General features: G+C 40.7%; 1 protein-coding gene across 2 annotated transcripts in view; it reads right to left on the bottom strand.

Annotated features, from left to right (window-relative positions):
• LOC127651727 (NLR family CARD domain-containing protein 3-like) overlaps nt 1-21,887 on the bottom strand; it is a 56,423-nt gene extending 34,536 nt beyond the window's left edge. The window contains exons 1-5 of one of the 2 annotated variants that reach the window (XM_052137709.1): nt 21,764-21,887; nt 21,134-21,191; nt 17,573-17,775; nt 17,320-17,442; nt 15,229-17,127 (exon numbers count right to left, since the gene is read on the bottom strand). In XM_052137709.1, the coding sequence (XP_051993669.1) occupies nt 15,229-17,127; nt 17,320-17,442; nt 17,573-17,712 (2,162 nt within the window). In that variant the 5' untranslated portion in view covers nt 17,713-17,775; nt 21,134-21,191; nt 21,764-21,887. The remainder of the gene's footprint in view (nt 1-15,228; nt 17,128-17,319; nt 17,443-17,572; nt 17,776-21,133; nt 21,192-21,763) is intronic. The other variant, XM_052137710.1, reaches the window with a different exon arrangement.
• Nucleotides 21,888-22,783: the final 896 nt, after the last annotated feature.

The following is a 22,783-nucleotide window of genomic DNA, read 5'->3' as shown; positions in this document are numbered from 1 at the left end:
TGCACCTTGTACTGTATTCATAGACATTTGCATTGAGCTGGTCTCTGCTTCTCTACATCATAACTTTTCACTCAAAAAACCCATATTGTTTATACTCACATACTTTTATATATATTAGGGCTGATAATTTAACACGTTAATTCAGTGCGATTTAATTTTACAAAAAAGAACGCGCTAAAAAGAATTTACGCAATTAATCGCATACCCACGGACCGTAATAAGGAAGATTCCTGAGAAATGCTTGTAGTACCACCTGTTTAATCTAGAGTGCAGTAAGTGAAATTTCAGCTGCATGAGCAACACACAGTTTATACAGTGAACAAAACAAGCATCCAGCAGCAGCACAACACAACATGCGTTACGTTCTTGCATTCAAAACACTCGAAGGAGCGCAAATGCGATCTCAGGGATCACAAGATGTGTTTAAAGATTGTGTATTAAACTACACTCACCTAAAGGATTATTAGGAACACCATACTAATACTGTATTTGACCCCCTTTCGCCTTCAGAACTGCCTTAATTCTACGTGGCATTGATTCAACAAGGTGCTGAAAGCATTCTTTATAAATGTTGGCCCATATTGATAGGATAGCATCTTGCAGTTGATGGAGATTTGTGGGATGCACATCCAGGGCACGAAGCTCCCGTTCCACCACATCCCAAAGATGCTCTATTGGGTTGAGATCTGGTGACTGTGGGGGCCATTTTAGTACAGTGAACTCATTGTCATGTTCAAGAAACCAATTTGAAATGATTCGAGCTTTGTGACATGGTGCATTATCCTACTGGAAGTAGCCATCAGAGGATGGGTACATGGTGGCCATAAAGGGATGGACATGGTCAGAAACAATGCTCAGGTAGGCCGTGGCATTTAAACAATGCCCAATTGGCACTAAGGGGCCTAAAGTGTGCCAAGAAAACATCCCCCACACCATTACACCACCACCACCAGCCTGCACAGTGGTAACAAGGCATGATGGATCCATGTTCTCATTCTGTTTACGCCAAATTCTGACTCGACCATCTGAATGTCTCAACAGAAATCGACTCATCAGACCAGGCAACATTTTTCCAGTCTTCAACTGTCCAATTTTGGTGAGCTCTTGCAAATTGTAGCCTCTTTTTCCTATTTGTAGTTGAGATGAGTGGTACCCGGTGGGGTCTTCTGCTGTTGTAGCCCATCCGCCTCAAGGTTGTGTGTGTTGTGGCTTCACAAATGCTTTGCTGCATACCTCGGTTGTAACGAGTGGTTATTTCAGGCAAAGTTGCTCTTCTATCAGCTTGAATCAGTCGGCCCATTCTCCTCTGACCTCTAGCATCAACAAGGCATTTTCGCCCACAGGACTGCTGCATACTGGATGTTTTTCCCTTTTCACACCATTCTTTGTAAACCCTAGAAATGGTTGTGCGTGAAAATCCCAGTAACTGAGCAGATTGTGAAATACTCAGACCGGCCCGTCTGGCACCAACAACCATGCCACGCTCAAAATTGCTTAAATCACCTTTCTTTCCCATTCTGACATTCAGTTTGGAGTTCAGGAGATTGTCTTGACCAGGACCACACCCCTAAATGCATTGAAGCAACTGCCATGTGATTGGTTGATTAGATAATTGCATTAATGAGAAATTGAACAGGTGTTCCTAATAATCCTTTAGGTGAGTGTATATTTAACTTGACACAGTGACCTAAACATTTTACTTTTATGAAGCAACGCACCCGAGACCCAACACAAGCATGTCTGACGCAGGTGTACATTGACGGTCCTTAAACAAGCCCTCATAATAAATCTCCAACTGATTGACAAATTCACTTGTGAAATGGATTGCTGTGAACTGTGTGACAATGATTGACTTCTGATCAATAATATGGTAATAAACAATACATTGTATTCTAAAGCCACTTTTATATTGTTTTATCAATGATTAACTCTTCCGATACAAAAAAAAAAATATATATATATATATATATATATATTTTTTAAATATTTAAAGATAACTATGTATAATTATATATTGGGGCAGTAAGAGGCAGTGGTGGCTTGGTGGTCAAGGCTGTGGGTTCCTGACCTGAAGGTCAGGGGTTCAAGCCCCAGCACTGTCAAGCTACCACTGTTGGGCCCTTGAGCAAGGCCCTTGACCCTATCTGCTCCAGGGGTGCTGTTTCATGGCTGACCCTGTGCTCTGCACAATGACAATAAAGTTGAATCTAATCTAATTAGTCCACATTACTTCACTGTTTAAAAGTTGTGTTCAATAGTAGAATTCCAGGTGAAGAACCACACCACCCATGATCCTGAAAAAAATGCTACACCAGACAATCACAGCCAACAAATCTGCTAAACAAGCTCTGTAGCGGCCACCTACATGAAGAACTTTGAGAAAACACAAAAGAGTTGGTCTCCATGACACTCTTAAACTACTTATATAACTGTAAATATCTGTATATTTGTGATGTTTTTGTACTTACAATCAAGATTTAAATCAGTAGTTTTATATTATATTGTTTGTTTTTTTTATAGAAAAAAAGATGCCACGAGTTTGTGTGTCGGCAGGCCATTGTTCTTTGCATACTTTGTCTGTTATTGTTGTGCTCTCACTTGTCTTGCAGCCCTTAGGTTTATTACAGACTAATTTGATATTCAATCATGAGTTATGGACCTTTAGAGCTGTGACCCTAGGTTGAATAAGATTTTTCATCCTCGATTCATGCTTCTGGTTGCAGCGAGGGTTTGCCGCTTGACCGGTTGCATGTGCCTGAGAAAAAATGCTGAAGGAAACGGTAAATGAGTTGGAGCTCTAGTGAGACTAAGGAAGAGCTTGAGGAATTTGTCAAACAGGATTGTGATCTTAGTGTAGGATGACATGGCAGCATCGATGGTTGGGAGACACTCATACCTGCTACCTGTTTTCACTGTTGTTAATGTTGCAAATAGTCCCTATAAGGACAAGGACCAAAAACGAAGAAAATCGCTCAAATCCTTGCTCTCTGGGTGGCGGAATGCTGATGAAATTACCTGGTACCTCTTTAAAACTGCCTATTGACTCCATTTCAGTGCAAATAGCACTGGTTAATGCTCAATCACTTTATCACATGAGTTGGACTTTTTATTTGTTACTGAAACTTGGCTAAATTCTGGTGACTTTGGCCCTCTTACTGAATTTTTGCCATTTGGATGTGACTTTTTTTACTACCCAAGGACTGCTTGTTGGGATTAGCTCTTATCTTTAAGAATATGATTAAATGCAGATTTTTTATTTTTTTTATTTGACCTTTATTTAACCAGGATAATCTCTCTGAGATTAGAAATCTCTTTCACAGGAGTGTGCTGGCCAAGAATGGGCAGCAGTTACAGTCACAAAATTACGAATCAACAACAAATATAAAATATCAACACTTAAAAACAATTGCACATCATTGAGTCTTCTTCAATGGACCGAATAATAGTTTTGAAATGTTCCATCGGCACCAGATTTTGTAATTTCAATTTTGTTTGGAGTCGATTCCATTTAAATGGAGCTGCATACATAAAAGCCCTTTTTCCCCAGTTCAGTTCTTACAAGTGGAACAGAAAGGGTAAAACAATCAGACCGGAGGGAATATTTCAAAATACTTTTCTTATGAATTAGGCAATCTAGATATGAAGGCAACAACCCCAGAATAGCCTTATAAATAAATAAATAATAGTGCATTTTCCTTCTAATAGACAGAGAGGGCCAGGCTACCCTTTTATACAAAAGACAATGATGAGTTAAAGGTTTACAATCTGAAATAAATCTCAAAGCGCTATGATAGACGGCATCCAAAGAGGAGAGAAGATGAGAAGAAGCAAATTGATACACCACATCACCGTAATCAAGTACAGGCAAAAAAGTAGCAGAAACGAACCTCTTTCTTACATTAAATGAAAAACAAAACTTGTTTCTAAAATAAAACCCAAGCTTTATTTACATTTTTTATTTAGTTGAGTTATGTGAGAGCCAAAATATAAAGTATAATCAATAATGATGCCAAGATATTTATACTCTTTTACTAACTCAATCACATTTCCTTGTAAAGTCTGGATAGGAATAATATTGTCTACCACCTTTTTTAATTTGAAAATAACATAATTTTGGTTTTGTCAACATTCAGCAAGTTTTAGTGTATGAAGCCGTGATTGAATGACATCAAAAGCCACTTGAAGCTTAAGCAAGGCTTGCCGTTTAGAAGGAGCACCACAATACATAACAGTGTCATCTGCATAAAAATGGAAATGTATGAATATCATAATCCAGACTGTTTATGTAGATAGTAAATAAAAGAGGCCCCAACACAGATCCTTGAGGGACACCTTTTGCAATCTCCAGTAGTCGTGAATTTTTACCTTCAGCCTTAACACATTGAGTTCTATCACTTAGATAATTTTTAAACCAGAAAATAACATGATTTGATAAACCAACACTCTCTAGTCTATGCAGCAACATTTCATGATCAACTGTGTCGAAAGCCTTTGATAAATCAATAAAAAGGGAAGCGCAATAATCTCCTTTATCCATTGTTCCCACAATGTCATTTAAAACTTTTAAAGCGGCTGTTGTGGTACTATGTTTTTACTGAAACCCTGATTGATTATCAGATAGAACTTTGTTTACATTCAAATAATGGGTCAACTGGTCACTAATAAAACTTTCTAAAATTTTTGATAGGACACAAAGCTTTGAAATTGGCCGATAATTATCTAGTATGGTGGGATCTCCCCCTTTTAATAATGGAACAACAAAAGCTGATTTCCAAATATCCGGAATAACACCAGTATCTAGTGAAAGATTAAAAATATAAGTTGAAGGCGTCGAAATAATATCAGCTGCTAATTTCAGATAGATAGATTCCACACAATCAGGGCCTGGTGATTTATTTATATAGAGCAATTTAAGTGCCTTATGAACATCAGAACTCTTGATATGTACAAAAGTGAACTCCTCCTTTTTAAAACTAGTCTCTGCACTAACAAAATCATAGTTTGAGCGCAAAGGATTTGGCGACTCCAATAAGGACCCAGAAGCAATAAAATGCTTGTTAAAACAATTAAGCATCTGCTCCTTATCAGATATGCTAGTAGAATCTATATTTATACATGAAGGAAGATCAGACGATTTTTTGTTCCCTACTAAATACTTTATATTCTGCCAAAAATTGTTAGGATTCTTTAAATTTGTTGTAGATATGCAATAAAATAATCAGCTTTAGCTTTCCTAATGGCGACTGTACATTTATTTAGAAGCTGTCTAAAACAAATCCAATCAGAATCTGTGTCAGATTGCCTAGCTTTTGCCCAAGCAGCATCCCTCTCACGTATAAGAACAGACAATCCTGAGGAAAACCAAGGCTTATCCCTCCCTTTCACTCTAAGTTTCTTAAACGGTGCATGCCTATTAAGAACCGATATAAAAGCATCATAAAAATATTGCCAGGAAAACTGATCAGGGATAAGGAAAATCCTATCCCAATCATAGAGAGCAAGGTCTTGGAGAAAACATTGCTCATTAAAATATTTCATACAACTTTTTACAATAATACGTGATTTCTGCTTAGGTAATTTTGTATCTCTAACTGTGGCAATGACACAATGATCACTAACATAATTTGCATATACAGAAGCCAATGAATATTTGTGTGGAACATTTGTAAGAATGAGATCAATTAATGTTGACTTTTTATAGTCCTTCAAATTTGGTCTAGTAGGTGTCTCAACTAGCTGAGAAAGGTTAAGAGTATCACAAATTAATTTAAGCCCATCAGAGGCTGATTGCAACCAATTCACATTAAAATCACCCAGGAGAACAAGCTCCTTATAATTCAGTGAGGTCACTGTGTGCATCAGAGATGAGATGGCATCGTTATTAGCTGAGGGAGGTCTAAAGCAACCAATTACTGTGAGATGTACGGATTTAGAAACAATGAGGTTTAAAGCTACTAATTCATATTGTTTTACCACTGATTTAGAGATTAATAAGGTAGCTTCAAATCTATCATTGACATAAATTGTTACCCCCCCTCCCTCCTCATTTTGGCCTATCGGCCCTATAGACAATCGCTACCAATAGCTTTATCCGAAACGGTTTTATTAAGCCATGTTTCAGATATTACTATGATGTCAGCATTGGTATTTTTTACCCAAATACGCACCATATCCAACTTAGGAATCAAGCTTCTCACATTAATATGAATAAACAGTCGCACTGTTTTACTTTCATTAACAGATGGAGTCAAACATGTAGAATGGTTGACAATGCTGATTTCTTTCTCTGCATGAGCCGACTTTGTAGAGTCCTCATACACAAAATTTGAAAATATCAACTTCAGTCGACACTCTCTAAAAACATGAATGTTTTTGTATACTCCAACATCAGAACAGTTTATCCTTTTTAAAACTGCAGAGGTGTCATAATACGAATCATACCTGTAGCTGATGATTGCCTGTTGAAAGATTTCAGAGTTTTAAATTGCAATTAATTATGGTGGATTTACTTATATCTGTGCTCTTATATACACGGATCAGCCACAACATTAAAACCACCTGTCTAATATTGTGTAGGTCCTCCCCGTGCCGGCAAACCTCACCAACCTGCATTTTATTCTATTCTCACCACAATTGTATAGAGCGGTTATCTGAGTTCCCATAGACTTTGTCAGTTCAAATCAGTCTAACCACTCTCTGTTGACCTCTCTCATTAACAAAGCATTTATATCCATAGAACTGTTGATCTCAGGGCACCATTCTGAGTAAATGGTAAATGGTCTGCCCTTATATAGCGCCTTTTTAACCTTAACGGTATTCAAAGCGCTTTACACTGTGACTCATTCACCCATTCACACACACACACACACACACACACACACACACACACACACACACACACACACACACACACACACACACACACACATTCATACACTAATGGTGGCAGAGCTGCTATGTAAGGTGCTAGCCTGCCATTGTGAGCAACTTGGGGTTCAGTGTCTTGCCCAAGGACACTTTGGCATGTGGAGTCGTGTGTGCTGGGATTTGAACCAACCCTGCAATTAGTGGCAACCCGCTCTACCAACTGAGCCACAGCCGCCCCATAGTAAACTCTAGAGGTTGTTGTTGTTGTTGTTTGTGAAAATTCCAGAAGATCAGCAGTAACAGAAATACTCATACCAGCACATCTGGCACCAACAATCATGCCACGGTCCAAACCACTTAGAATATCTGCATGATCCATATCTGCATTCTTTTATGCACTGCACTGCTGCCACATGATTGGCTGGTTAAATATTAATATTAATATTGCTATCCTTATGAAATGTCTCAAGAAACTTTAAAATATCAGTTATCAAACCACCTATTAAGAAGATACAGCTTGATCCTGGAGAATTGTAGACCGATTTCAAATCTCCCATTTATATAAAAAATACTAGAAAATGTTTCATTTCTAAAGAGTAATGTTATATACAGGCATATTCAGTTAGGATTTAGGCCCCATCACAGTACAGAGACTGCACGTATCAACTGCACTTAGAGTTACGAATGACTTGTTCTTATCATCTGATCGCGGCTGCATTTCTCTTCTAGTTCTTTTAGATCTTAGTGCTGCATTCGACACGATAGATCACGACATTCTCTTGAATACGCTGGAGAATTATGTTGGCATCTGTGGATTTGCATTAGCATGGTTTAGGTCCTATTTAGCACACCGCTACCACTTTTTCTATGTAAATGAGGAATTGTCAAATCAAACAAAAGTTAAGTATGGAGTGCCACAGGGATCAGTTTTAGGGCCTCTGCTTTTCTCCTTATATATGCTTCCCCTGGGAGATATTATCAGGAATCGTGGAATAAGTTTCCACTGTTATGCCGACGATACCCAAATTTATATTTCTTCTAAACCCAATGAAATTTAACAATTCTCCAAATTAGTGATGCACCTCACTGATCTCTGCCTGCATAACCTTGGACTACTGATGGACTACAATTTTAAAAAGGAATGCACAGACTATCAATTAATGGCCAACAAAAGCCTTCATCAGTCAATTAATTAACAAGGACAATTGCATCTATATGAACTACTGCAGTTAATCCAGGATGGACTTCAAAAGACATTGGCCATTAATCTTACAGTTCAAACTAAATCTATGTTTAAACACTGACCCTTAACACTTACATAGTTTAATCATTTTAAACCATGACTTGCACTACACACAAAAAATAAAATTGGCATTATATTCATGATGTTAGTCAGAGGGGAACTGGCCCCCACAGTGAGTCTGGTTTAGGGTTAGGGTGAGGTTAGTCAGAGGGGAACTGTCAGTCTGGTTTCTCCCAAGATAATTTTTCTCCATTAACCAACATCTTATGTAGTTTTGTGTTCCTTGCCACAGTCGCCTACAGATGCTCACTAGGTTTGTAAATACAATTAGAATTTACTTATTTACTTCATTATTTTTATACACAATTTATAATTGTATTTTAATCAAGCTACACAATGATGACTATAAGACTTTATAGATATTAAAGTTTAATTTTCAGTTAAAGCATGTTTTTCTGTAAAGCTACTTTGAAACGATGTGTTTTGTGAAAAGCGCTATATAAATAAAAATTGTTTGACAGCGATACAGCATACAACTGTGGGAAGTCATGCATCACCACGTTATCACTACCTGCACGTCATGCCACATGTTTATTGTAGCTTCATCCATCAGCAATGAGTGATTGACATGTGATAAATGTAAGGAATAAGTTAGGCTGAAGACACGCATCCGAATGCTAGTCGAGGTCAGTGAGAAAGAGAAGCCATTAGATGCCATTTCGGATGCGGGTAGTACAGCGAGCCAAGTACACATTTTGGTTCCCGTGTTATAGATCAAGTGGGGATCATGTTAACTTTAATGTGCATGTGCATGTGCATGTCAATTATTTTACTTGCCTTTCATCAGATTTGTTCAATGTGAATTGTCAATGAGTAAAGAAAAGACGTTTTTCACATAAAAAAAATTGGTATCATTATTAAACCATTCTGTTTCAACATTGTCTGTTCCAATAGATTTGACACAATTTTATTTTTATTATGTGCTTGTGAATTGTGGGTTTTAAAAAATGTATCCAAGTGGCTCGAGTGTTTTGTCTAAGTTAACCAAAATTCGTTCAGATCCATTTAACCTTTGTGTTGTGTTAGTTTCTGCAAACACCTTTTGTGATCCCTGTCAAAAATGACCGGCCCACTAAGATTGTTAATAAATCTCTCATAGTGCAAGCTGTATTAGATCTTTTTGTCAACTTCTTTATTAGTAATTAATAAATAAAATTGATTTGACTTGACTCACTTGATTTTGTGTCGATGTAGTGAAACGCCACAACAGCTGAACTGTTTTAAGTGAACTGCTGATTCAGGTGCAAGCAAGCTGCTGCGTGCGTAATAGCAGGAGCATCAGTTTGCACGTAACCACCCCAACGCCCCAAAAGACTTCATGTAGTTCCCCATATCCCTGAGGGAGGGAAGCAATGTAACTAGAATGGGAGAAGGCCACGCCAGCCACGGCCACAGGCCACACCCTGCCCAGAGGAGAGGTTAACATGTGGCGATATGTCATATGGGCTAGGGAGTTGCACGTGGAAGAGGCATGGTGGTAGGTTCTGCCATGAAGAGGAAGAGCTCTACAAACGCAGCAACTGGGGCAAAAAGTGCTCTGCCCACGGGGTAAATCACAGGGAGTTGTGGAGCACCTATACCAGTACAGGGCATATTAGTACCCACAGTGGGTCTGGATGGGAACTCCTCCGCCAAATTTGAAAGCTACAGGGCAAGGGAGGAAGGACCTCCAGGGTCCACGACTTTGTGAACTCGACTGGGGAAAAGTGCATGTTTTCGCCTCAGGGGAGGGGAAAGGAGCTATATGCAAGCTATACACATGGCCAGCTCTTCCGTATTACCAAACTGAACCTGTTCGTACCTGATGAAACCGGCTCAACCCGGAGATTGTAAAATCTTGCAATGGTGTTGGGTGTAGCCCAGCCGGCTGCTCTGCAGATGTCTGCTAGAGAGGTGCCATTGGCCAGTGCCCACAAGGATGCCACACTTCTAGTAGAGTCTGCTCATATTCTGAAAGGGTGGGCAAGGCCTGAACCTGGTATGCCAGAACAATGGCATCCATGATTCAGTGGTCAAGCCTCTGTTTGGAGACAGCGTTCCCTTTCCGCTGTCCGCCAAAGAGCTGCTCAGTGTGTTTACAGCTCTGCGTGTGATCCAAATAGGTGCGCAAAGCATGCACCAGACACAGCAACAACAGGGCTGGGTCTGCCTCCTCCCGGGCAGCACTTGCAGGCTCACCACCTGATCCCTGAAGGGGGTCGTGGGAAACTTGGGCACATAGCCCAGGCCGGGTCTCAGGATTACGTGAGAATCTGCCAGACCGAACTCCATGCAAGAGATCCCATTAGGGGAAGAGGTGTGGCCTGGCAGGATTCATCCTCCGGGCACCTCTGAGGAACTTGATGATCAGCTTGTGCTTCCCTAGGGACTTACCGTCAACTGCGTCATGGTGGGCCACTATAGCAGCTACATATACCTTCAAGGTGGAGGGGGGAAGAGTGCAGGAAGGAAAGCACAGACCTGATTGCGCCTTTATGGGGGTCTTCGGCTCAGAAGAACATCGATTTATGAACAAGCGCCACTTCAGGGCATAAAGCTGCCTGGTACGAGCTCTGGCTTGAGTGATTGTGTCTACGACTGCTGGTGCCAGATGGCAGACGGTGCCCCGTCCCTGAGAAAGAAGGTCCTTCCTCAGGGGACTCTGCCAGGGAGGTGCTGTCGTGAAGAACGTGAGGTCCGAGAACCAAGTCTGGGTGGGCCAATATGGGGCCAAGAGGGTGACTCTTTCCTCATCCTCCCTGTCTCTGCACAGGGTCTATGCAAGTAGGCTCACTGGGGGAAAGCATATTTGTGAAGCCCCCGGGGCCATCTTTGTGCCAGCGTGTCTGTCCCAAGGAGGACTCCCGTCAGGGAATACCAGAGCGGGCAGTGGGAGGATTCCCGGGAAGCGAACAGGTTTACCTGTGCTTTGCCAAATCGACTCCAAATCAGCTGGTCCACCTGGGGGTTGAGTCTCCACTCTCCACTGAGCATTGCCTGCTGCGACAGTGCATCCGCTGTTGCGTTGAGGCTGCCCGGGATATTAGTGGCCCACAACCTCAGCCGCTGCTGACTCCAGAGGAGGAGATGGCGGGCGAGTTGCGACATGCGACGAGAGCGTACGCTGCCTTGATGATTTATATATGCTACTGTTGCTGTGTTGTTGGACCAGACCAACACATGCTTGCCCTGGATTAACAGCAAAATCTTCCACAGGGTGAGTAGTACACCCTGCAACTCTGTTGATGTGCCAAACCAGTCGCAGTTCTGAACAAGAAACTGCGGTTGCGTGTCCATTGCACATGGCGCCCCAGCCCAGTTTGGAGGCATCTGTGGTAACCACAGTATGTCTGGACACTTTCTGTAGGGGAACTCCTGCCAGTGCTTAAGTGGTCTCATATGCATCAACCCGAGTGGCGTGAATGCCGCTAACGAAGCCATATGCCCCAGGAGCCTCTGAAAGTGTTTCAGTGGAACCGCTGTCCTCCACCTGAATGACTTCAGGCAGTTCATAACCAACTGCTCATGCACGCTTGTGAGGCACGCTATCATTGAGACCAAGTCTAACTCCATGCCGGGAAAAGAGATGCTCTGAACTGGGGAGAGCTTGCTCTTTTCCCAGTTGACCCGAAGCCCTAGACGGCTGAGGTGCCTGAGCACCAAATCCCTGTGCGCACACAGCAACTCTCAAGAGTGTGCTAGAATCAGCCAGTCGTCGAGGTAGTTCAGTATAAGGATGCTCACTTCCCAAGGACTTTCATGGAGACATGAGGGGACATGGACAGGCTGAAGGGGAGGATCTTGTACCGATACGCCTGGCCGTCAAAAGCAAACCGTAGGAAGGGTCTGTGTCGAGGTAGAACCGAGACGTGAATGTATGTGTCCTTCATGTCTACCGCTGCGAACCAATCTTGAAGCCAGATGCAAGACAAAATGTGTTTCTGCATCAGCATCTTGAATGGGAGTCTGTGTAAGGCCCGGTTCAGAACTCGCAGGTCCAAGATTGGCTGAAAACCACCACTTTCTTTGGCGCGATGAAGTAAGGGCTGTAGAACCCTTTCCCCATCTCGGCTGGTGCCCTTGAAAAGAAGGATTGCGATCTCCCCACGCGAAGTGAAGCGGATGCTACTGAATCAGTGCGGGCATCTTGCGAACTGAATTATGTAGCTGAGTAGGGATGGCCGATATGGACTTAAAAATATATCACGATATTTTCTGGCATTTATTGCGATAACGATATCAATGACGATATTTATATAATACCATATTCACCACTGTTTTTGGCTATAAGTGATAGCTGCATGCAAAGTAAAATGTACCCTTCATCAAATAGGCTCCTATAAAATACCAATTACCGTACATAAAATAATAATAAAAAAAAAAAACAGTAAAAATCCAAACACCATCCCTTGCAGAAATGGAAAAGCTGCATACATTTCTTCTGTAAAAGTGCAGATAATGTTTAAATAGTGCAACTATACTGAAAAACATCACACACAGTAATAATTCAAATAATTTACAAGTTTGAAATGTAAAAAAATCTAACAACGAATAGTTATAGGCCTACTAATATAGCTACTACGAATTCTGATACTACTAACAATATAAACCGCACTAAGGATTGATGAGCTTCTGGGTTCATGAATATTAATATCACGTCTGCGTTTGCGCATTAGTTTCTGCTTGCTCATAAAAGCTGAATAATTCCAAATGAACTCCATTATTTTTACAGGAAAATACAACAAATAATATAATTTACATGTAGACGTCATATACACTTCAATTCTGCGTGGTATGTAAGACTCTCGCTCTCATCGAGTGTGTGAGAAACACTGAGCGCTCTCAGCAGTGACAGCAAGTCGTGCGCGTCACACTAGTGTTTACTGCGCGTCAAATACACTGTGTTCATTGAGATGAACTGATATAGTGGGCTTTACGGATCACTTAACGGAGAGCGAAACTCTCAAGCGCTCAGTCAGTGTTTGGCGAGATGGCCGGGTGAAAATCTATCTGTGTGTACCAGTTCCAGATTGTAGAGGTAGTTACTCGTTTAGCGATAAACTTCACCTCAGCTTCACGTCCGCCTTCCGCCATGCTCGTGAACTGCGAATGGGTCCCGTCATAGGCTTTATCGTTATTATCGCGGGAAGACTAATTCTTATCGTGAGGAAAAATTGTAACGATATATCGCAAACGATAATATAATCGCCCATCCCTATAGCAGAGTCGGATGATCCTGGCCAGCCACCGCGACGAGTTGGAAAGCGTTACCCACGCGTCCAAGCTCTGGGCGATAGGCACTAAGGGGACAATCATGTCTGACGTACATGGAGGCGGGGCCTCACTCTGGGGGGAGCAGGCGACGCCACATTGACGGTCCACTTACAATGTGTGCTTAAAAGAAGGATTGTCCTTTGTTTTGGTTTTTTTCTGCAGTGCATTTCATGTAATGCTGCCAATCAAGAATGATATGATGATAAATAACTCTCATTTGTGTGTTCCTCATCTCTAGATTATTCATTTAGATCAACATCAATGCTGATAAAAATCATGAATAAATGAGCATTGTTGAAAGCAACTTTGTAGAAATGAACCGAGTATTACGGACTATTACATAAGGGTTGTTTCGGCTCAGGAAACTCACCTGTGATTGGCTGGTTGGTCACTCAATCAGCCGATAGTAACAAAACGCAAAGAATACTGTGTATAAGTCCACCATTTGGACTCGGCATGGGTTTAGCTTGGAAAAGTGCGTGGGACCAAAATCACCTTTTTAAAGAGTGCAGGGGACGTATCTCTGTGGCTTCTACACCCTTAGAGTGTACTGGCAGCCATACCACCCTGCAGCCCTTGCCTGGTTGTCCACTAAAGCTAAGCAGGGTTGAGCCTGGCCAGTACCTGGATGGGAGACCTCCTGGGGAAAACCATGGTTGCTGCTGGAAGTGGTATTAGGGAGGCCAGCAGGGGGTGCCCACCCTACGGTCTGTGTGGGTCCTAATGCCCCAGTATATTGACGGAGACACTATAATGTAAAAAGGCACTGTCCTTTGGATGAGACGTTAAACTGAGGTCCTGACTCTCTGTGGTCATTACAAATCCCAGGATGCTTCTTGTAAAGAGTAGGGGGTGTAACCCCGGTGTCCTGGCCAAATTGGCCCCCATCTATCTATCATGGCCTTGTATTAATCTCCATCCCTGAATTGGCTACATCAATCTGCCAATAGTTAGTGTGTGGTGGGTGTTCTGGTGCACTATGGCTGCCGTTGCATCATCCAGGTGCACTTTGTTAATGGTAAGAGGAAGTTATTCAAACAATCATGGTTAATTAAACCGTTATTTATTATTAAGAAAAAAATAAAGCAATTGAAACTATATTATTGACACATCAGCTTTAGTGTTACATATAAAATAATTCCACGTGCGATTTACTGCTCTTGACAAGTGTAATCGCCAGATCCCATTCAAACCAATGTCCCATGTTAACATGGGAATCCAGATGTTCCAGATGTAAGACGCTCTTAAACTGTGTCAAATTCATTAGAACAGACATCGATGAAACAACTCTGTTTAATAATGACACCAAAATTTTTTATAATATGCAAAATGACTTTTCTTTGCACATTGACAATTCACATTGAATGAATCTGCTGAAAAGGCAAGTCAAATTATTCACTTGCATGCACACATCCCCAGTTAACATGATCCCCAGTTGATCCATAACACCGGCATTAGAGCCCCCACAGCAGAGCAAGTGGGTGACATTTTGAAGGCATAGTAAGACACAAAACACTATTCTCCTGTTCCTGTTAGTCTTTCCAAATGATTCTTCCCACTCAAAGACACACCTGCTGAGAAAATTGTTGAAAACGCCCTGGATATAGGTGATTCTATTTTAAGGAATGCGTTACTAGAATTTAAGTGCTGGCTAATGCAAAATGTACCTTTTCTAAGATGGTCACATAGGCCACATAATCTATAACACATAGAGGCTGTGTCACCTAGAAATCATACAGAGACTGTCTCTGTTCCCCGAACTTCCAAACATAATACGCTTAAAAGCACACAAATGTATTACTCACAGAGCTTTTCTGCAGTTGCTCACAGCTGGTATCAGTCTTTTTCTACCCTCTGCTGATGTGTTGTATTTCTTCAGGTCCAGCTCATCCAGCACCTCCTCTGATATCTGAAGCATGTAGGCGATTGAAGAGCATTGAGCAGAAGAGAGTTTATTCTCTGAGTGTTTGTCTGATTCCAGAAACTCCTTAATCTCTCTGTTCAGAGTCTGGTCATTCATCTCATGCAGACAGAGGAACAGATTGATGGATCTTTCAGTGGAGATATGTTTGTCATTCTTGATTGTGTCTTTAATGTACTGTGAGGTTTTCTTGATGCTCTCTGAGCTGTTCTCTGTGTGTGTCAGTAGATCCTGTAAGAGTCTCTGATTGGACTCCAGTGAGATGCCCAGCAGGAATCGCAGGAAAAGATCCAGGTGTCCATTTTCACTCTGAAGGGCTTTATCTATTACTCCTTTCAGCAAATTATACAATGAATCAAACATTTTTAGCGCTTCTGTAGTAGTACTCGCATAGCTGTGCAACCAGTGAAAAGCTGCCAGAAACTCCTGAAAGCTGAGATGTATGAAGCTGTAGACTTTCCTATGACGAATCACAGATTCATCCTTAAAGATCTCAGTGCAGATCCCAGAATACACTGAGGCGTCAGTGACATCTATGCCGCACTCTCTCAGGTCCTCCTCATTGAAAATGGCATTGCCCTTCATCAGCTGTTTGAAAGCCAGTTCAGCAAGTTTCACAATCACTTCTCTGTTGGACTGCAGGAGTTTCTCTGGATCTCTCTCTTCATTCTTCTGATTCCTCATATTGATCTGAATGAGCAGGAAGTGGATGAACATTTCAGTCAGAGTTTGAGGGATTTCTGCACTGTCGTCTTGTTTCAGGATGTTTTGAAGCACAGTGGATGAGATCCAACAGAACACTGGTATGTGGCACATGATGTGGAGGCTTCTTGCTCTTCTAATGTGTGAGATGATTCTGCTGGCTTGATGCTCATCACTGATTCTCTTCCTGAAATATTCCTCCTTCTGAGGATCATTGAATCCCTGAATATCTGTCACACGCTTGATGTATTTGGAGGGGATCTGATTGGCTGCTGCTGGTCTGGAGGTGATCCAGATGAGAGCAGAGGGAAGCAGATCTCCTTTGATGAGGTTTGACATCAACACACCCATTGATGAAGTCTCAGTCACATCAGAAACTTTCTCACTATCTGAAAACATCAGTGGAATTCTGCTTTCATCCAAACCGTCAAAGATGAACACAACTTTACACTCATTATAAATCTTTGAGTCCAGATCATGAAGTTCAGGATGAAAGTCCAGCAGAAGTTTGTGAAGACTGTACTGCTCATCTTTAATCAAGTTCAGCTCTCGAAATGGAAGCACAAACATGAAGTCTACATCCTGATTGGCTTTTCCCTCGGCCCAGTCCAGAATGAACTTCTGCACTGAGACTGTTTTTCCAATTCCAGCGATGCCTTTAGTAAGAACAGTCTTTATTTGCTCTGTTCTCTTCTCCTCACATCCTGGTTCAGGTAAGGGTTTAAATATGTTATTGCAGTAGATTGGAGTGTCTTGTAAGTGTTGAGTTCTTGCTGTTTTCTCCATGTGTAAAACCTCATGTTCTTCATTCACCCCTTCACTCTCTCCCTCTATGATGTAGAGCTGTGTGTAAATCCTGTTCAGGAGCGTTTGATTCTCTTGTTGTTTGATTCCCTCAAATAAACTCTCATACTTGTTTTTCATGCTGGTTTTGTGTTGGTCTTTAACTCTTTGAAGAACATCATCTACTGGTTGGTGAGAATCCTGCTGAAGGTCTTCAGTCTCCTCCAACTGTCTGTGTGTCTGATAGACAGATTCTGTGTTTTGCTGACTGATGTGGGTGTGACTGGACTTCACTGATCTGACCATCAACAAGACCGCAAAAAAAAAAGAGCATCAAAATAAGACAATAAACTTTGGAGGTGTGTAATATTTGATGAGAATGTTTAAAATAATAAAATACATGTGAGTTTGATGTTATTTCCATATTTTTTTAAAAAAAAATCTTCTAAGAAGCACTGCAGTATATCAAGAACTAAATGTTTATACTAACAAAGTGTCAGAGGTCACTGCTCCATCACTGAAGTTAAGGAGTTGTCTCATAGAGTCGTCACTCTTCAAAGACACATGGCTAGGTTCTGGAGACGATTCTCTTTTTCTCTTCCTCGTGGTGATCCTGACAAAACACACACAAAACAACATTTTATACCTGTTTCTCTTTCAATCTCTTGTTCCAAGAACTGGCTAGTGTCTGTACAACTTTTAATGAACTTTAAGTTGATTTAATAAAGGCATCTTCATATTACCTGGAGTCAGAGGTCTCTGTTTCATCACCAAATTCAGGAGAACGACTCATGGATTTATCACTCTTCATAGACACACAACTTGATGCTGGAGATTCAGTACATTGCATGCTCTCCTCCTCTCTCTCCTCATTGAGACTCATTTTGAGGCAGTGTCTACCTCCTTTCTTTGACTGCTGATGACTGTTTAGAGACTGATTTGAGACCTTTATGTACAAACACAAAAAATTTTACAAAAAGGTAGATTTAGACAGACTGACTGATACAGTTTGGAGGGTTTTTACTCTTCACTGATGGTTAAAATGGGTTGGTACGGTCCAGAACGGCGTTCTGGCTCCATCGATTCCAAAAAGAAAAAATATATTGTGTTTGTCAATCCATCCCATGTACTGTATTCTCCGATTAATTTTTTGTTTGATGCCCTTGACACATTCTGCCACTAGGGGTTCACCCTTGGGAGCCCAGACATCTCTGATCTTTGAGAAAAGGCCAATGAGAATTGGCGTGTGGAATTTACATGCCACTCCCCCGGACATACGGGTATAAAAGGTTTGCCGCTTGCAAACACACACTCCGATATCTTCTTCGGAGTCGAGTGGTCGCAATCACTGAGCTGAATCCCTCCTGCCGTTCCATTCATCTCCCCCTCTCTAAGCTGTTGGATCTACCTTCTGAGGGCCACAATCGTTGCCTTACGTGTTTGGGTGCTACCCACACGGATTCAGCTTTTGTGGATGGTTCATGTCCCGAGGACATGACCATGGCTACACTGTGGCTGCGGCTCGCCCTCGTAAGAGCGGCTCCCCAACTATATATGGGGCAATATGGGGACATCAATGGGAGCTTCTCCGCCGGGTACTCCCCCGGGTATTCCACCACAGACCTCCCATTCCCCGTCACGCTCGTATGCTCCGACCGATCTCTGGAGCGAGGTTGCCAGTCCATCTTATGGTGGGGCCGCAATCTCGTTTGGGACAAAGATGAATTGACGATCACGGCATCGGAGAGCAGGCTTGTCATGTCTGACGCTGAGGACTCGGCTGGACGGCCACCCTTGTGTGCGGCAGCTTAGTCGCTGGCCAACGCGGAGCTGACAGCCATGCTTGCAAGCTGCGAGTGTTGGGCTGGAGTGAAAGACTCCAATATTTCAGCTCTGTAGGTCCATACAATGTAAGTGAATGGTGACCAGAACTTTGAAGCTCCAAAAAACACACAAAGGCAGCATAAAAGTAATCCATAAGACTCCAGTGGTGAAATCAGTGACTTCAGAAGTGATATGATAGAATTTACTATAAATTCTCCTCTCTCCTCGTATGCATGAAGAATGTGAAAGTGATGATTGATAGAAAAACTTTACTCCAATATCATCCACACCTATCATATCACTTCAGAAGAGATTGATTTAGCCACTGGAGTCAGATGGGTTACTTTTATGCTGCCTTTATGTGCTTTTTTGAGCGTCCAATCTCTTATCACAATTCACTTGCATACAGAGCTGAAATATTCTTCTAAAAATCTTAATTTGTGTTCAGCAGATGAAAGAAATTCATATACATCTGGGATGGCATGAGGGTGAATAAATTAAGAGAGAATTTTCATATTTGGGTGAACTATTCCTTTAAAGATGATGGAAAAGTTATTTAATTGTTTATTGTGAATGCATAACATGTCATTACAGTGGCAGATTTAGGTTTGGGCGGCATGGGCAGCTGCCTGAGGGCGACATCATGCCGGGGATGGCACAGGTTGCTTGTCGGGGTCGGCACCACCCCTTTTATTTAGACCTTAAATAAAAATAAGTTATTACAGTTTTATTTATTTAGTTTAACGTATTATTCATTCTAACTTTTGACGATACGTTTGCGTTGTAAGCAGTGGCAGTTTACATTTACATTTACATTTATGCATTTGGCAGACGCTTTTATCCAAAGCGACTTACAGTGCACTTATTACAGGGACAATCCCCCCGGAGCAACCTGGAGTTAAGTGCCTTACTCAAGGACACAATGGTGGTGGCTGTGGGGATCAAACCAGCAACCTTCTGATTAACAGGTATGTGCTTTAGCCCACTACACCACCACCACTCATGTTCTAGCTTGTATGGCACCCTGTCATTTTGTGTTGAAGGTGGTTCACCAGGGTGACCTACAAGCTACATTATCAAGAATGTCTAAATCAGACGTAGTTAATGGGAGCTGTTCATGATCTCCAAAACTATTAAAGCCACAACAGATCATGTGTGGTTTTGATGATAATAGCAACATATTTAATTATTAGATTAATTTAAATCAAGTCCGTCCAGTGATGCTAGTTGCGCATAAATTACATCAGCTTTAATGATAAAAAACAAGATGAAAAAAAAAATACATGATAAAATTCTTCAACCTTCAATTAGCTTAAAGATAATGTTTAGAATTAGTTTGACACAGGGTTTATGTCTATGTAAAAAACTAATGCGCATTTGTATTACATTTATCTTGTATCTTATTCTTTTTACATTCGGTTTGGTTATTTGGATAAATGGAAATTGTTTTTAACTCCTCACAGGAAAAAAAAAAACACACTGCCGCAATCTAATATCAAAGGCAAACATGTAAACTGAGAAGATTACATACAATGACTAAAGCCAGAGCAGCCATACACTTTGTTGTTGCCTTGAAATATTATTTACATGTATTTCATAATTGAATTACATTTTTAAAGTATCCTTACATTAAAAATGTTCACTCATTTAATATTTCTATATACATACTTTCTATTTAAAAACCTTGATCTCATATTGACCTCATATTATATATGTAATTGTAATATGCTGTGTACAAATCAATGTATGTCTGCTCAGAGCAGCATAAAAAAGGTCTGTATAAATGCAACTAAATGCCACTTCAGATGCAGCTTCTGTGCCACCTTTGCAGTGTAAAGATGGCTTTAAATGTTTGGAATGTCTTTGGACAGATACGCAACATAACTTTATGTCTAGAAAAAATATCAAAATTACTTTTTCACTCAAGAACTGAAGAAATGTTTATCATAAGAGGTGTAATTTAGAATCATTTATTAGATCTGACCCACCTATGTTCAGCTCTGTTCTTTGAATCTACTTAAGGTTTTTACAATATTTACAAATTTTACTACATGTAATTATGAGCTGAACTGCTATGATGGACAATACGGAGGATGAAACCTGCAAAAATAAATAAATAAATACACAAAAAAATAAATGTGTATAAAATGCGTTTTGAGGTGCAAATGGTTTCTTAAAACAAGTTACATTGAGTCAGATTAGAATCTGTAACTTCTAAAATGAGAAGCAAGACATACTAACTTTTTCTCTCTCTCAATATGGCTTTTATTGACATTTGCAAAAAGTCAATACAGTTGTGTGTTGAGAGGGAGTGGTGTGGCTCGTCAAGCTGGTTGACATGATTTCTAACAGTTGTTTCTCATTACAGTGAGACACCAGTGCGCAGTGACGGCATTATTGTGTGTTTTATGATTATTAGTAGTATTGTTGTGAAGCTGAAGTGTTCGAGAAACTGAAAAGAGAGAATAAAAACGACCTACTTTTCCATACCCGATCCCGTAGATCCCTTAAAAGTTGTTTCTGTATGGAGGACGAAACCTGCGAAAATAATGAGTATGAGTGTATGCATGCATACATGATTTTTCGAGAATAAATGGGTCTGTCAAATTTGCCTGCCAAAGGCCCTAAAATCTCATCAGCATGTTTCAGAGGAAAAGTAAATACGGAACTGCATTCAGAAATAAATGAAATATTAAATTAATTAATAATATACAACTAAAAATCAATCTAGCATTTCCTTATTTTACATTTCCATAACCACTTGTCATGTCATTGTATTATTTTTGCATTGGTGCTGCTTTCATTTACTTATTTGTTATGTATTATTTTTATGCAGGTGTCGCCCTCCGTATTTCTGTTGCCCTCAAAATATGTTGCAGATTCTGTCCAAATTATGTCCGACATTTTTCACACTCACATTAATTTACCGTTAAACTTTCAGTTGGATTGTGTATATTGAACGAACATGCCAGAATAAAAGATTTTACATAATTACTTCAGTCTACCATTTGTTTACACACTGAAACAATGATCTACATTTTACCAGTCTGAGCAACTGCCAAAATATCTTAAATCACTTTTATCATCGACGTTATCAACATTTTGTTTACCTTTGTGGCTTTTCGGAATATGAAGATTCGGCTGGAAATCACCTGTAAAGAAATGCAGAAACCGAAGTTGCAGCTTATTTTTCTGACTACCACAAAATATACAGCCGTTTAAATACAGACTTCCTGTTTAATGCCTCAGAATGGCGTATCTTCTATTTTTTACTTTCGGTTTGATTACCTGGATAAATGGACTCATTGTTTTTTAACTCCTCCCAGGAAAAAAAAAAAAAAACGCATTGCCGCTCTCTAATCTCAAAGAGTGTGTGTGTGTGTGTGTGTGTGTGTGTGTGTGTGTGTGTGTGTGTGTGTGTGTGTGTGTGGTGGAAATGCACTATAAATTGGTTAAACTGCGATAAAACGTCAAAAAAGAAGATTATTTGAGAGTTACCTGAGAAATGTGATGATGATCTGCGCCACTAGAGGGAGATTGTTCAACTGGATTAGATGACACAACAACTCTCTCTCTTTTACAAAAGTAACTTAAATCATCAATATCTCTATGGTGGCCGAGAGAGCTCAACGTGCTGCAACCTAAAGAAGACGCATGCAAAAAGAAAAAAACACCAGCAAATTAAGAAAACATATTCATCAGTTTCACAACACATGTGTACTCCAAATACTCACAACACAACCAAATATAGAAACGCGCTGCAAAAGTTCACAACACAACCAAATACAGAAACGCGCTGCAAGTAACACAGACCACAACGGAAATGTTTCCGGGGGAACCAAATAAGTGACGAACCCGGCTGGGACGTGCTTACAGCAAAGAACTGATATGGGCTATATGCACGCATAACTTCCGCGTTTGACGCAAGGATGCTCTTGCGTTTCCGGTTGGGGAGATTTAAAGCGGAGGTAAACGGGATTATGGCAGAGTCTTCAAAATTTTCTCGTTGTTTGTTTGAGTTGCCAAAATTTAGTATTAATGATGTGCGAAGAATTGTACGAATGTGCAGTACAACGCCACAGAGCAAGCTTGAGAAAGGTTTCAAGTTTTATGTTTCGTCTTATCTCTGC

Source organism: Xyrauchen texanus, chromosome 11 (assembly GCF_025860055.1).
Source record: "Xyrauchen texanus isolate HMW12.3.18 chromosome 11, RBS_HiC_50CHRs, whole genome shotgun sequence".
In the NCBI taxonomy this organism is placed as follows: domain Eukaryota; kingdom Metazoa; phylum Chordata; class Actinopteri; order Cypriniformes; family Catostomidae; genus Xyrauchen; species Xyrauchen texanus.
Note: the sequence above shows the minus strand (reverse complement) of the source record. Positions and strands in the feature narration are given on the sequence as shown.